The sequence below is a fragment of the Piliocolobus tephrosceles genome, chromosome 3, assembly GCF_002776525.5.
Source record: "Piliocolobus tephrosceles isolate RC106 chromosome 3, ASM277652v3, whole genome shotgun sequence".
In the NCBI taxonomy this organism is placed as follows: Eukaryota; Metazoa; Chordata; class Mammalia; order Primates; family Cercopithecidae; genus Piliocolobus; species Piliocolobus tephrosceles.
The window spans coordinates 48,848,731-48,861,750 of record NC_045436.1 but is presented as its reverse complement, the minus strand read 5'-3'; the positions used below and the strand labels follow the sequence as shown (position 1 = coordinate 48,861,750).

The 13,020-nt window shown below is 39.8% G+C and overlaps 1 protein-coding gene across 1 annotated transcript in view; it reads right to left on the bottom strand.

Annotated features, from left to right (window-relative positions):
* Positions 1–13,020, bottom strand: part of TBC1D9 (TBC1 domain family member 9) — a 136,225-nt gene that overhangs the window by 57,049 nt on the left and 66,156 nt on the right. The window contains exons 3-6 of the mRNA XM_023225960.3: positions 10,215–10,333; positions 3,261–3,489; positions 2,593–2,854; positions 545–752 (exon numbers count right to left, since the gene is read on the bottom strand). Coding sequence (XP_023081728.1) covers positions 545–752; positions 2,593–2,854; positions 3,261–3,489; positions 10,215–10,333 — 818 coding nt within the window. The remainder of the gene's footprint in view (positions 1–544; positions 753–2,592; positions 2,855–3,260; positions 3,490–10,214; positions 10,334–13,020) is intronic.

Here is a 13,020-nt window from a genome sequence, read left to right as displayed (position 1 = left end):
AATAAAACCTACATTTAGGCCAGGCACAGTGGCTCGTGTCTGTAATTCCAGCACTTTGGGAGGCCAAGGTGGGTGGATCACCTGAGGCCAGGGGTTTGAGACCAGCCTGTCCAACACGGTGAAACTCTGTCTCTACTAAAAATACAAAAATTAGCTGGGCATGGTGGCAGGCGCCTGCAGTTCCAGCTACTCAGGAGGCTGAGGCAGGAGAATCACTTGAACCTGGGGGGTGGAGGTTGCAGGGAGCTGAGATCATGCCACTGCCCTCCAGCCTGGGTGACAGAGCGAGACTATCTTTAATAAAATAAAATAAAAACAAAACCTACATTAAAAAACCCCACGCTGCTTCTAGAAGAAGAGATCTCATAGGTCCCAGAGTCACAGCAGTGACAACAAATGATAAAGAGTGCAGCTGCCACCAAAGACACACGAACACTCTCCTGTGTTCAAAAGCCAATCAATTGTTGGTGAAAAATTACTCCTGGTTCATCCAGAAAAGTATTACAAATGAAACTTAAAGTATCAATTTTTATCAGACACTTACCTCACGGAGAGGGATAATGAGGCTACATAAGTTCTCCTCCTTGCTGGTAAAACAGATGTAATTTGTGGACACAAACATCTGCCCCAAAATGTGCATTTTGTTAAATGGAGTCCAGAGGGTGCAGTCTGTGTGGCCATCTAATTTTTCATCTTTGGGCAGCCGGAAAAGCGCACGGTATCTCTCACTCTTTGCTCTGGCATCAAGATCACTGGAAAGCAATAATTATTATTCACGTAAGAAAAATGTTTCCATACCTTCTAAATTATGCAGCAGTGGAAGTTCCCCTGGCCCATTATTCCCCTCCTCAATCTTGCTAGACTCATCCCTGCCTTCTCAGCTTTCTTTATACTGGAGTTAACCCCAACCTAATGACTCAAAAGCATCATAAAATTATCTTACCATATTTCAGTCCCTTGCATAGTCACCTACCATCAATGTCTGTAAATGTTAAAGAATCATAGCAAAAATAAGCCTCAACAGGAAACTCCTCCTCTTTCTAAAGAAATGCAATACACTCTAAAGAGGTCACTGCATTTCCTCTTATCCAAGCACTTTGTGGGGGGACCTTATCTTTTAAGACCTAATGAGAATGCAAACCAGCCAAACGAATCCACTGGGCCTCACTGTTCACCCCAGATCAATAACAAAACTGCATGAAAAGACACAGAAACAACTCACCTTGGGCAACTATAGCTTCTGACCTCAGCTGGGTCTTCTGTTAACTAGTATCTTGTCTCTAATGAGTTCTTTGTTCTTGCTTATCATGTCAGTTATTTAAACCTCTCCCCTCAAGCTTCTACCTGACATCAGGCTCTTGATGGTCTAGTTTCTGACTTATAGAGCAAAGGGCCATGATGCAGAAGCTCCCTCCAATTCCCTCCCTTCTGTCTCCAAAGTCACCTCCATCCTCACCTACTGTTACTTCCTCAATGTTCCAAAGGAAGAGGTAGTATATCAGGACACACAAGCATCCTTTCCATGCTTTCTCTACAAAATATCACTTTTTAAATTATCAATTTTCTTACAGCTTTATCTCTATGTCCCTTCCTGTCCCCACACCTACCCTCACCAAAATACTCTTCTCATCTGCCTCCTTCATTTGATTCTATGTCCAATCTTTTTCATTCTAAAAAAAAAAGCAATCCTCCCCTCCTTTACCACTGAATTTCTTGAAAAAGAAGTCTGTATTTGCCTAATTCCCTTTACTTGTCTTTTTTTATTTGATCCGCTGCAGTAGCAGCATCTATCTTACACTGCTCTTTTGAAACATGTCTCAAATCACCAAGGACATCTTAATTACAAAGACCTCTGGTCAGATTTCAACTACCAAATGTACATCAATGATTTCCAATTTCGTATATCTTACTGGACTGATCTCCAATCAGGTGAGCTACAGGCACCTCAATTCAACATAATCAAAACTGACCTACAGTATCCCTTGGACATGCTCTTCCTTCTCTCATTCCCTGTGTTGATGAAGGATAATTCCAGGCACACAGGGCATCAACTTTCCATCACCTTCTCTCTAGCTCTGCTCTCACATTCAGACTTTGAGGCTTCTCTGCAGCCTCTCCTCATCCCCTGTCCTGCCACCTCCTAGCCATGTGACAAAGTTACTTCTCTCTGTGTTTTCCCTTGTGCTTCCCCCATCATCATCTTCCCTCTGGCTGAACTATCCAGGTATGGATATATACCTGCACAGGGAACTTCTATCACCTCTTCAGAGCCCAGCTCAAAGCACCCTCCACTGAGAGGCCTTTCTTACACACTCTTCCCCACCTGGGCTGAGGCTAACACTCCCCATGTGTATACCCACAGCACTCTGTTCATAGGACCAGAAGAGTGCCTGCTGCCTTGTGTTGGAGCAGGTCATGTCTGTCTCACTTTCTGAACTGGTAGCACCTCAGCTAGTCTTTTTTAGTTTTGTATCTATACACAGAAAAGTGTTCAGAACCCTTGAAGTTGGTCAGAAAAGGTTACACTGAATAAATGAATGGGTGAGTTTCTCATTTCTAAAGTCTGGAAGACTCAAGGTCTCCATCACACACCGTTTTAGAGCAGACACTTTTTTAGGAGATTTCCTTTTGAGTTTGGGCAGGGATCTATCTTGTTCAAATCCCTCGTTGTCTAAGAGTTGCCTCATGGCTATGTTGGCGAGCTGCTCCATTAACTTGAAGGTCTCGTTGATGTTGAGGAATACAGAGAAGAAATGCTCACTGGACCGTGTGCTCACTTTGATCACATCAGGCAGAAGCAGGGTGGCATTCTTCTCGAGTTGAGTGATGTCTACCCACCGGATGACCAGTTTTGCTGAGCACAAGGAACAAACCTGGGTCAACATCTGATTCCTGAAAATTCTTTCAAGATATTGCAGTCTCACAACCCCACTCCCCCATCCCACTGAACTCCTTTGAATTTATAATACCATATTTGTTTTGCTTGTTTACGACGTAAATCTGAGCCATGTGAATTCTGAGGTCAGAATTATAGATTTAATCCAGGTCTACTTAATTAATTACACCTTTAGTGAATCTTTATTACTTAGTGACCATTTTGAACTGAAAAATAATTAAATTCACTTAAGTAGTAAAAAAAAATTAGTATTGACTTAGTTATAACTATAGATTTATTTCTGATATTTTGATGCGGTTTATGAGTTCAGGGCAAACCTCAGCAGACTTTCCAAAGTTTCCTACTGAAATTTTAGATGACTTACCTTCCCTTCCCATAAGAAAAGAATAAAAGCAAAGGTGGTTAATGCTGAGGTACATCCAACCCTGACGGGGGACCTTCCCCTTCCAGTAGCTGCAAGAGTAATAGTTGACAAGTTTCTCTTCCTCCGGCATCCCAAACAGCCTGTGAAATTTCACAATGGCTTCTTTAAACTTCTCCGTGTCATCATCTTCCTTTACATCATTGATTTTGTTGTATTCTGCAATGATGCCCTAATAAGGGACAAAACACAAAAGCACACAACTGGTATTAATACGACTAGAGATGTACATATTCCAGAAGAAAAAATTTCTAAGGCTAGAATTAAAAAAAAAAAAGAGGAATGCTCTTCAATGGCAACCCCCAAATTCTAAGCCAATTAACAAGTAGTATTTGTGTACTAAAATATTTTCACATAATATAGATTTTACTATACTTTTATTGGTGCTAATTTTGTTAAGTTTACTAGGAATGAAGCCTATAGTTTTACTTTACAAATGAAGAGATACAAAGATTTTGCTAGTCCTAGTGTTTTTACTGAGCTTATTATGGTAGAGTTGTCTCAAAAGTCAACTTCTGCCTTTCTCCAAGATCGATAAAAATTCATCATGTATGAGCAAGCGAGGAAAGAAAGACCAAACACATGTCACTAACTGACACTCAGCTCCACACTCACTGTCTCAGGGCCATGAATAACACTGGGGAGCCTATACGGAAAAACAAGTAATCATCTGAGCAGAAAAGGGGGTAGATGTGAGAGCAAAAATTATATTAGACACAGGATTTTTGGACAGTTAGACAGGAAATGAAACATCTGCATAGCAAGTGACCAGGTTAATCTACCATTCAATCGTTACAATAACTTGAGAAGCCATTTCACTGTTACCCAGTTCCTCTGTAATTCCCTGAAAATTGGCTTCTACATATATCTTGACAGAAAATGTTCCCTTGAAATCCACCTTTGACTTTGTAATCCTCAAATCCCTCCCACCTCATCTTCATTTTCTCTGATCTCAAGGAAGAACTGAAAATGCATGACCTTTAGAGCATGTAAGTCTTGGGTTCGTGTTCCCACTGCATCACTCTGTATCTGTGTAGCCTTGGCCAACTTCTCAGATTCTCATTGACATGACTAAGCCCTCTGTAGACCAAGGACAGAAAATTGCAATTGCCTCCTCATACCTAGAATTCCTGCTTTCTGGCTCTTAAAGCTTCTAGCGCATCCTTGATGCTCCCTGAAAATTTGTCTTCCTAAAATGGATTTGACCACAAAATTCTTACCAAAATCCTGAGCGGTTTCCAACCACAACCAGTATAAAGTCCGAAAATCTAGATCATGTACACTTTGTTTGTTTTAATGTTTTAATTTTAATTTTTATTGCAGACTGGCTGCTCCTTGTGAAGCAGAGTAACCCACAGGCAATGTGCCCAGAGTAGCCTAAATCCATGTACATTTTTGGATCCAACCAATGCTGCAACTTTTTCTCATTGTACTACATCTGACCCAAATGTCCCATTAGGAACTGTGCTGCAGCCAGCCTGAGGCACCCTTGGGGCCTGAACATGTCATTTCTGCACTTTCCCACCTTCTTGCCTGTGGTCCTCCCATTCTATATGCCTAAAATCTGGAATCAGACTATTCTGTTTCGTGAATCCTACCAAGTCCCTAAGTCTCCTGTGAGCCTTTTCTCAACTATCATTCTTTTCCCCCCACATGATGTTGATTCTCTCTGCATTATGTATTGAAATCATTTCCTGAGTCTTATTTCCACTGCAGACCTTTTACCCTGTTGCTGGTAGTTGTGATGCTGCTGAGTGGATGGCAGGAGAAAGGGCTTCAGTCTTCTGTAATCTCTGTCACTGCTCAATTTTAGTTAAAAGGATAGAATAGCTCCTTCCCAGGTTCTACAGGTCTTTCTACAGGTTTCACATAATATAAAATAGGTCATTCCAGTTCTAGGCAACAGCTTCTTATGACTTTGGAAAATCCTATTATATCAGATATTCAATATAAATTTAAATATGCAAAAGAACATTGACGGGTAATTTATAGAAAGGAGAAATTTAACTTAGTAAACAACAACTGTAACAGCAAATGGTGGGCTTACTATGCAAGCACAGCCCCAAGACAAGTCTTCATCCTGTTCTAACAAAACCATCCCAAAGTCCCTCTACACAGTCCAGGAATTACTATAAAATAGCTTCTCAAATGGCATCCTGGCAATACTCTCCACACTCTAATTTACTTTATATGGTCACTTTTTTGAAACAGAGATCTGACTATAGCATTCCCACCTTAAAATCTTCCACAGGCTATCAGTGAAAGAGAAAAGAAGTCTGCACTGAATCTTAACCCATAAAATCTGCTCTCAACCTTCCCAAGTCAACCTTTCCAGGTCCAGCATAAATACCACCCTCCCTGTGAAACCAGCCCCATTCCAAATGGGTTCTAAGCATTCTCACGTCTATGTGGTCTTAATTTACATGCTGGCGGAAAATAGCATGTTTATGTGTCCTTCTACAACTAAATATGAATTCCAAAGATAAAAAGAGTGTCTTGATTATTTTAATCACCAATATCTAGCACCTAAAAGATGTTCAAAATTATTAAATGAATCCATGTTGTTTTTCCAAATTAAAAGATATCTTAAGAGGCCATATCTTAAGTCTTTATTGTATAATCCAGTGTTGTAGATTTCTAAATCTAAAATTGTTTTGGAGTTAGCAATGCCTGAGCAATTAGGTACCAAGTTGCTAACTTCTGTTCCTCGGTCATACTGGAGGGCATTAAGGATAGCAATAGAAGTAGCAACATGCTTCCCTGGAAAAATATCTAAAATAAGGATATTTTCCTCTAATTACTATTGATATCACTCCACCAAGAGAACAAAGACATTAAGCTCAATGAAGGCCAGGAGGGAGCTCAATTTTGGACCCAGACTATTCTAGGGACAAACAGGCGTTGGTAGTGTTACTTTAAGAAATTCAGACAACTGAAGGCAGCATGAGGGCATGGGACCTGTGGGTGGGAAGGAGAAGTCAATTCAGAAGGGAAGAGGGATGAAAAATGCCTTTCGCAGTTGGCAAATACACCTATGGCCTATGTGACATTTCAAAGTTGTCAGTGCCTTTAGAGAAGGATCAAAAAACATCTATAAATGAAAGATTAAATAAATGAATGAGCACATAAAAATAACTGAATGAGAACCCGCTAATAGAAAGCAGCACCTGGGCCTCCAGGGAATCACCAAAGGCTAACAACTCAGGGTAAGCCTGCAAACCCTCAAGAGGGCTAACATGCTATTCTCCTGGGTCACTGCAGTAGCACTCTTATCTAAAGTCAAAATGAGCAGAATTTGAGAATGAGTGACACATAACAAACCAAATAAAAGCTACACATTTTGAGCAGAACTATGCTATCTAAAGATCTATTAAATACCACATTTCTAGAATGCTCATTGAATTTTTTTTTTTTTTTTTTTTTTTTTGAGATGGAGTTCTGCTCTTGTTGCCTAGGCTGGAGGGCAATAGCTTGATCTCAGCTCACTGCAACCTCCACCTCCTCGCCTCCTGGGTTCAAGCGATTCTCCTGCCTCAGCCTCCCGAGTACCTAGGATTACGGGCATGCATCACCATGCCTGGCTAATTTTTTTTTGTATTTTTAGTAGAGATGAGGTTTCTGCATGTTGGTCAGGCTGGTCTCGAACTCCTGACCTCAGGTGATCTGCCCACCGTGGCCTCCTAAAAATGCTAGGATTACAGGCAAGAGCCACCGCGCCCAGCCTGCTCATCGAAATTTTAAAGAGAAAATGCTTTTATATATGAGAGTAAATACAGCCAAGAACCATCACTCAGAAACACTCCAGGGTCTAATATACTAGTATCAACAGACAAGGCCTTGCCAGCTCATTTCAACAGTGAGGCTAATAGTCTCCATAAGGCTAATATCCCAACTTTCTCAACTCTAAGAAAGGAAATAATCCAGAATGTAGAACCTTTTCTTAGTTGGCTATAATTTTTTAGCCAGGTAGACTAGAATATGGAACAAAGGATAGAATAGCTCCTTCCCAGGTTCTACAGGTCTTTCTACAGGTTTCACATAATATAAAATAGGTCATTCCAGTTCTAGGCAAGAGCTTCTTATGACTTTGGAAAATCCTATTATATCAGATATTCAATATAAATTTAAATATGCAAAAGAACATTGGCAGGTAATTTACAGAAAGGAGAAATTTAACTTAGCAAACATGAAAAACTATTCAACCCCATAATAACCAAAGACAAAACTAAAACATTAAGGCCTTAACTTCTACCTATTATATTTGAAAAACAATTTAAACAACCAAAATGCTGAAAGCAAGCAACGGTGTAATCACACAGAGATTTTAATATACTGACATATCTACTAAGGTGTATTAAAAATACTTAAACTACTTAACCCATTCATTCAAATTTTGTAATCTATCCCAAAGGGGGAAAAATACAGCCTGTGGGTAAAGTTATACTATTTGAACAAAAGTATTAACTGGATTTTTATTTGTACCTGCCATCCACTAGTCTAGAAGCTAAGGTGACTTCTAGAAAGACAGAAATGGTAAAGTCAATTAGGGAATAATAACTAAAAATTATATAACAATATTGTAGATACCGATCAAGAAAAAAAGAAGAGAACAAAATTATATGTACATGAGACCACTATTATGACAATATGCGTATTAGAAGTGGGGAGGCCGGGCATGGTGACTCAGGCCTGTACTTCCATCACTTTGGGAAGCTGAGGTGGGTGGATTGCTTGAGCCTAGAAGTTCAAGACCAGCCTGGGCAATGTAGTGAGACTCTGTCTCTAATTAAAAAAATAAAACAAATAGTTAAGAAAAAGGAGGTCTGGTTAGAAATACACAAAATGCTACATAAGTTGTTTGGATTAAGGTTGCATCTGTAGTTAACTATTACATTTATAATTTATAAAAGTTAATTAGGTCTTAAAACAAATAACTTTGTTGGTTCCCTTGATTATTGGACAATATGTGAAAGCTTAAATCATTCATTTGCACATGAATGACATTCTTTCACACATAACTGCATTAATAGCAAATCATTCCTCATAATTGGTTTCAGGGGAATTAAATCTGACATTTTTGGTGTAATACAAACAAAAAGGAAAATGCCTGTTTGACATAATTGGTCCTTGTTTGTTTTACTTATTTCTCCTGGCTATTGTCACTTCTAAGCTTTAGTTTCTTCCTACAGCTCTTTTTTTTCTTTTTTTGAGACAGAGTCTCACTCTGTTGCCCAGGCTGGAGTGCAGTAGTGCAATCATGGCTCACTGCAGGTTTGATCTCCTGAGGCAGGAGAATCGCTTGAACCCAGGAGGCAGAGGTTGCAGTGAGCACAGATCACACCACTGCACTCTAGCCTGGGCAACAAGAGCGAAACTCTGTCTCAATAAATAAATAAATAAATAAATGGGGACTATGACAAGGACAAAGGAGGCAATTTGTAGGGGCTCCCTCTAAATCTGGGATAGTGTGAGCACCAAAATAATTAAGTCCAGTAACGAAACATAAAAAACTGGAAAATATAGGAATCCATGAGTCCATATCAATCATCAATAAATAATAGATAAATGGAGGGAAGGCTCTTGCTTATAGTAGAACAATAGTTGCCAAATGGTAAATGTGGGAGAGGCCTGGAATTGGACAAGCATTATTTTATAAAATTACCATCTTGTCAACTATCACAGTAAAGACTGGTTCAGATGAAAAATCATCAATGGATCGATCCTAAATCAAGAGGGAAATTTTGACAAGGAGTGATATATTTGTGTGGCCTGAAAATCTTTTCTTACAGAAAACTGTTTAGTATCTGCAAAGCCAAAATTAGGAAATCTACAGTGGAGAAATTGGATATAACACCTTGGGCTTATAATGCCAAAGAGGGGTAAATGAGTGTCACGTGCCTCAAGAAATAGTACCTTGAGGAGGACACAGGATCACCTACACAGTATTCTATCCAGGAACGCAACATCTGAATCGATTCATAATATCTGACAAAATGCATAATGAAAACATTCTAGTAAAAAACCCAGAATTTTATACTTTAAAAACCTCAATGTCATACAAGACAAGGAAAGGCTACGGAAATATTCCAGGCTGAAGGAGACTAAAAAATGAAAACTAAATGCAATGTCTTCCTAGATTATAACTTGTACTGGAGTGGGGGTAGGGAAGGCTACAAAGGGCAGTAAGTGGGCCAGTTAACGAAATTAGAATGTGTGTCAGATATTCTAGTATTAATGTTAAACGTACATATAATGTTAAATACTGCAGGTGATAAATGTAGTGTTGTTATTTAATAGAACATCCTGCATGTTCTTATTCACATGTGGGAGCTTAAAAACTTGGTCACATGGAGATAGAGTAGAATGATAGATTCTAGAGGCTAGGAAAGTTGTGAAGGTGGGATGGGGAACAAAGAGGCTGGTGAATGGTACAAACTTACAGTTAGACAGAAGAAATAAGTTCTAATGTTTCATAGTGACTAGGTGACTATAGTTAGCAACAATATATTGTCTCTTTCAAAGTAGCTAGAAGAGAGGACTTGAAATGTTACCAACACATAGAAATAATAAATACTCCAGATGATGAATACCCCAAATACCTTGACTTGATCATTTCACATTTTATGATGTAAAAAACACTTACATGTACCCCATAAATATGTAAAATATCATGTATCAATAAAAGAAAAAAAAAGAATAGCCCTATTCTTAGAAAATACACACTGAACTATTCAGGAGAGGAGGCAAACACACACAACAAAGCAAATGGTGTAAAATGTTATCAGGTGAATTTGGGTAAAGGGATACAGGTATGTTTTATTCAATTCTTATTTTTACAACATTTCTATAAATTTGAAATTATTTCCAACTAAAAAGGTTTTTCTTTTATCCCACTACCTGTATTTTTCCTCTCACGAATGTGGTGATATCATTCTCATTTTCAAAGATGGAGAGTGTCTGCAAGAGATTTTGCTCAAGCCATTCCCAGTGTTCAGTGATTTCTTTCCTGGAACCACCTGTACAAATGAAAATAATAATTCATGTCAGATTTCATGCCAAAGATATTTTAAAAACCAGGCTCACTTTGTCAGTATAGTCTATACCATCAAAGGAGACTATCGGACCAAGAGCTCTGCCTTTAAATGTTTTCTCTCCTCCAGAGGAGACACACACACAAGATATTTAAGGATGTGGAAACGCAAGAGTAATATTATAATCAAGTTGTGTTATAATCAAGTTTGATTAGGTGAGTGCAGAGGCTTTGAGGACACTGTTTCAGATCAGAAGGCAGCAACACTTCTCAAATTCACTTTTCTAGACTAGAGTTTAGCACATCCCTCCCCTTTCCTCCCTTCTAGAATTTGCACTTTACAGAGCAACATAGATCTTATGATACCAGGTTACAGTTGTTAAGTTGCAACAATATGAGATCTTTGGTATGCCACTGGAGAACTGATGTAACCACCTCCTATAATGGCCAAAAAATTACTCTCACTCACTTCAATTATGAATGAGATGTGAAAATGGACTATCGCTAGGGAATAGCAGCCTGGCTCTCATTAGCACGGTTGCCTCGAAATGTAATGGGATGAGGTCATCCTTGTAGCCTCAACCAAGTCACCACATTTTGGTCAATAATAAGAAGCATTTAAGATACCTCTTCTGACAACCTCCAAACTTAAACAATCAGCTTTGCAGCATATGTAATCACTATTCTGTTTCTGTTCACAGCTGCAGGGCATAACAGGTATGCCATCAGGGTGGGGGTATAAAGATACTGGACTAAATTCCCCTAGTGATTGTTAATGATCTTATAGAAAAATGGCTTTTTATAATTTGTCCATATATCATATATATGTGTGTGTGTCATATATATATACACATATGTGTGTGTGTATATGTGTGCGTGTGTGTATATATAGTATGTACTGCTCATTCCAGAACTGAAGAAGGATTTTGTGATTCCATTGATTCACCCTTCAGGATTCTCCTTCGATTTCCAAGTTATATTTTACTTGTTTTCTTTAAAGTGCCTTTTCTCTCTGTTCTTTGTCATCAGTGAGATCTCAGAATCTCTGATTCTTGACAAAGAAAGACAGGAGACACCAGTGTATCTGCAATTATACTCAGAACTGTGGCAGAACTAAAATCTCTGAGAGAATGAGAGAAAGAAATTCATGAGAGAGAGAATGACAAATTTCAGATACACTGAGGAAAGGCAAAACAAAACCCACATTTACTTTCTTTTACTTTGAGACTAAACATCAAAATTGCCTACAAGGGATGCTTATGTGAAGAATGAAAAGCAGGTATTGGCTGAGTGCAGTGGCTCATGCCTGTAATCCTGGCACTTCGGGAGGCTAAGGCAGGAGGATCACTAGAGCCCAGGAGTTCAAGATCAGCCTGGGTAACATGGGGAGACCCAGTCTCTACAAATAATAAGAAGAAAAATTAGTCAGACGTGGCGGCGTGTGCCTGTATTCCAGCTACTTGGGAGGCGGAGGTGAGAAGTCCACATGAGCCTAGGAAGTTGAGGTTGCAGTGAGCCAGGATCACACCACTGTACTCCAGCTTTGACAGTGACGCATTGAGACCCTGTCTAAAAGAAAAAAAAAAAAAAAAAGCAGGTCTCTTAGTGGAGAAGAGTCCAGTGAAAACACTGAAGAATACATTGCTCCTCTTCCTGGGTATTTTCCATACTTGCTCCTTTGGGGCCATAGATTACCACGTGTAAAAGTAGTGGGATAACTGTCCTATAATGTCATGGCAAGACTCTGAAATCAGGACACCCGGGTACCCCCTCCTTCTTTGCCAACAGTCAGCTGGGTGACTTTAGACAGGTGCTTAATCTCGGTCTCAAATTCTGTAAAATTGAGATCAGTTAAAAGCACAAAACTGGCTGGGGGCAGTGGCACACTCCTCTCATCCCAGTGCTTTGGGAGGTGAGGGGATCACTTGAGGCCAGGAGTTTGAGACCAGCCTGGGGAACATAGTGAGGACCTCATCTCTACAAAAAATTAAAAAATTGGCCGGGAGTGGTGGCACACACCCATAGCTCCTAGATACGCCAGAGGCTGATGCGGGAGGATAGTTTGAACCCAAGAGTTTGAGGCTGCAGTGAGCCATGATGGTGACATGGCACTTCAGCCTGGGCAACAGGGTGAGACCCTGTGGAGAGAGAGAGACTCCAACAAAGCAACAACCACCACCTTTACCCATCTCAGAGAAATACTGTGAAAATCACAAGGGCTAATGTCTGTAGATACATTGTGGACAGTAAAAATACTGTTCAAATGCAAAGTACAAGGCCTATTTGAAATATTTAGGGAATGAGTCATTTTGGAGTGTGAGAGCTTTAAAATATTTTAAACTTAAAAATTTTAAATACTAATTGGAACATTTTTTCAGACATACAGAGTGCTTCCTTGTCTGTAACCAGGTCATCACCAGCACCAGCTGTGACATGCGACAGACACAGAGAGAGCCCTGTGCAGAATAAAGGCCAGCCATGAATCCTCCACCCGGCTCTTCCATCTGTGCTTGTTGGCACTGTCAGATGGACTGCACCTTAGGACAGAGGTATTCCTGGGAACCACAGGACTGACTTCTGCAGACCCAGGCGGCATGATTCGTCTCTGTTTTGCCTCTCATCTGTCCCTGCCTACATTGATCACAGATGTGCCTTGCAGAGTCTGAGCCTTGG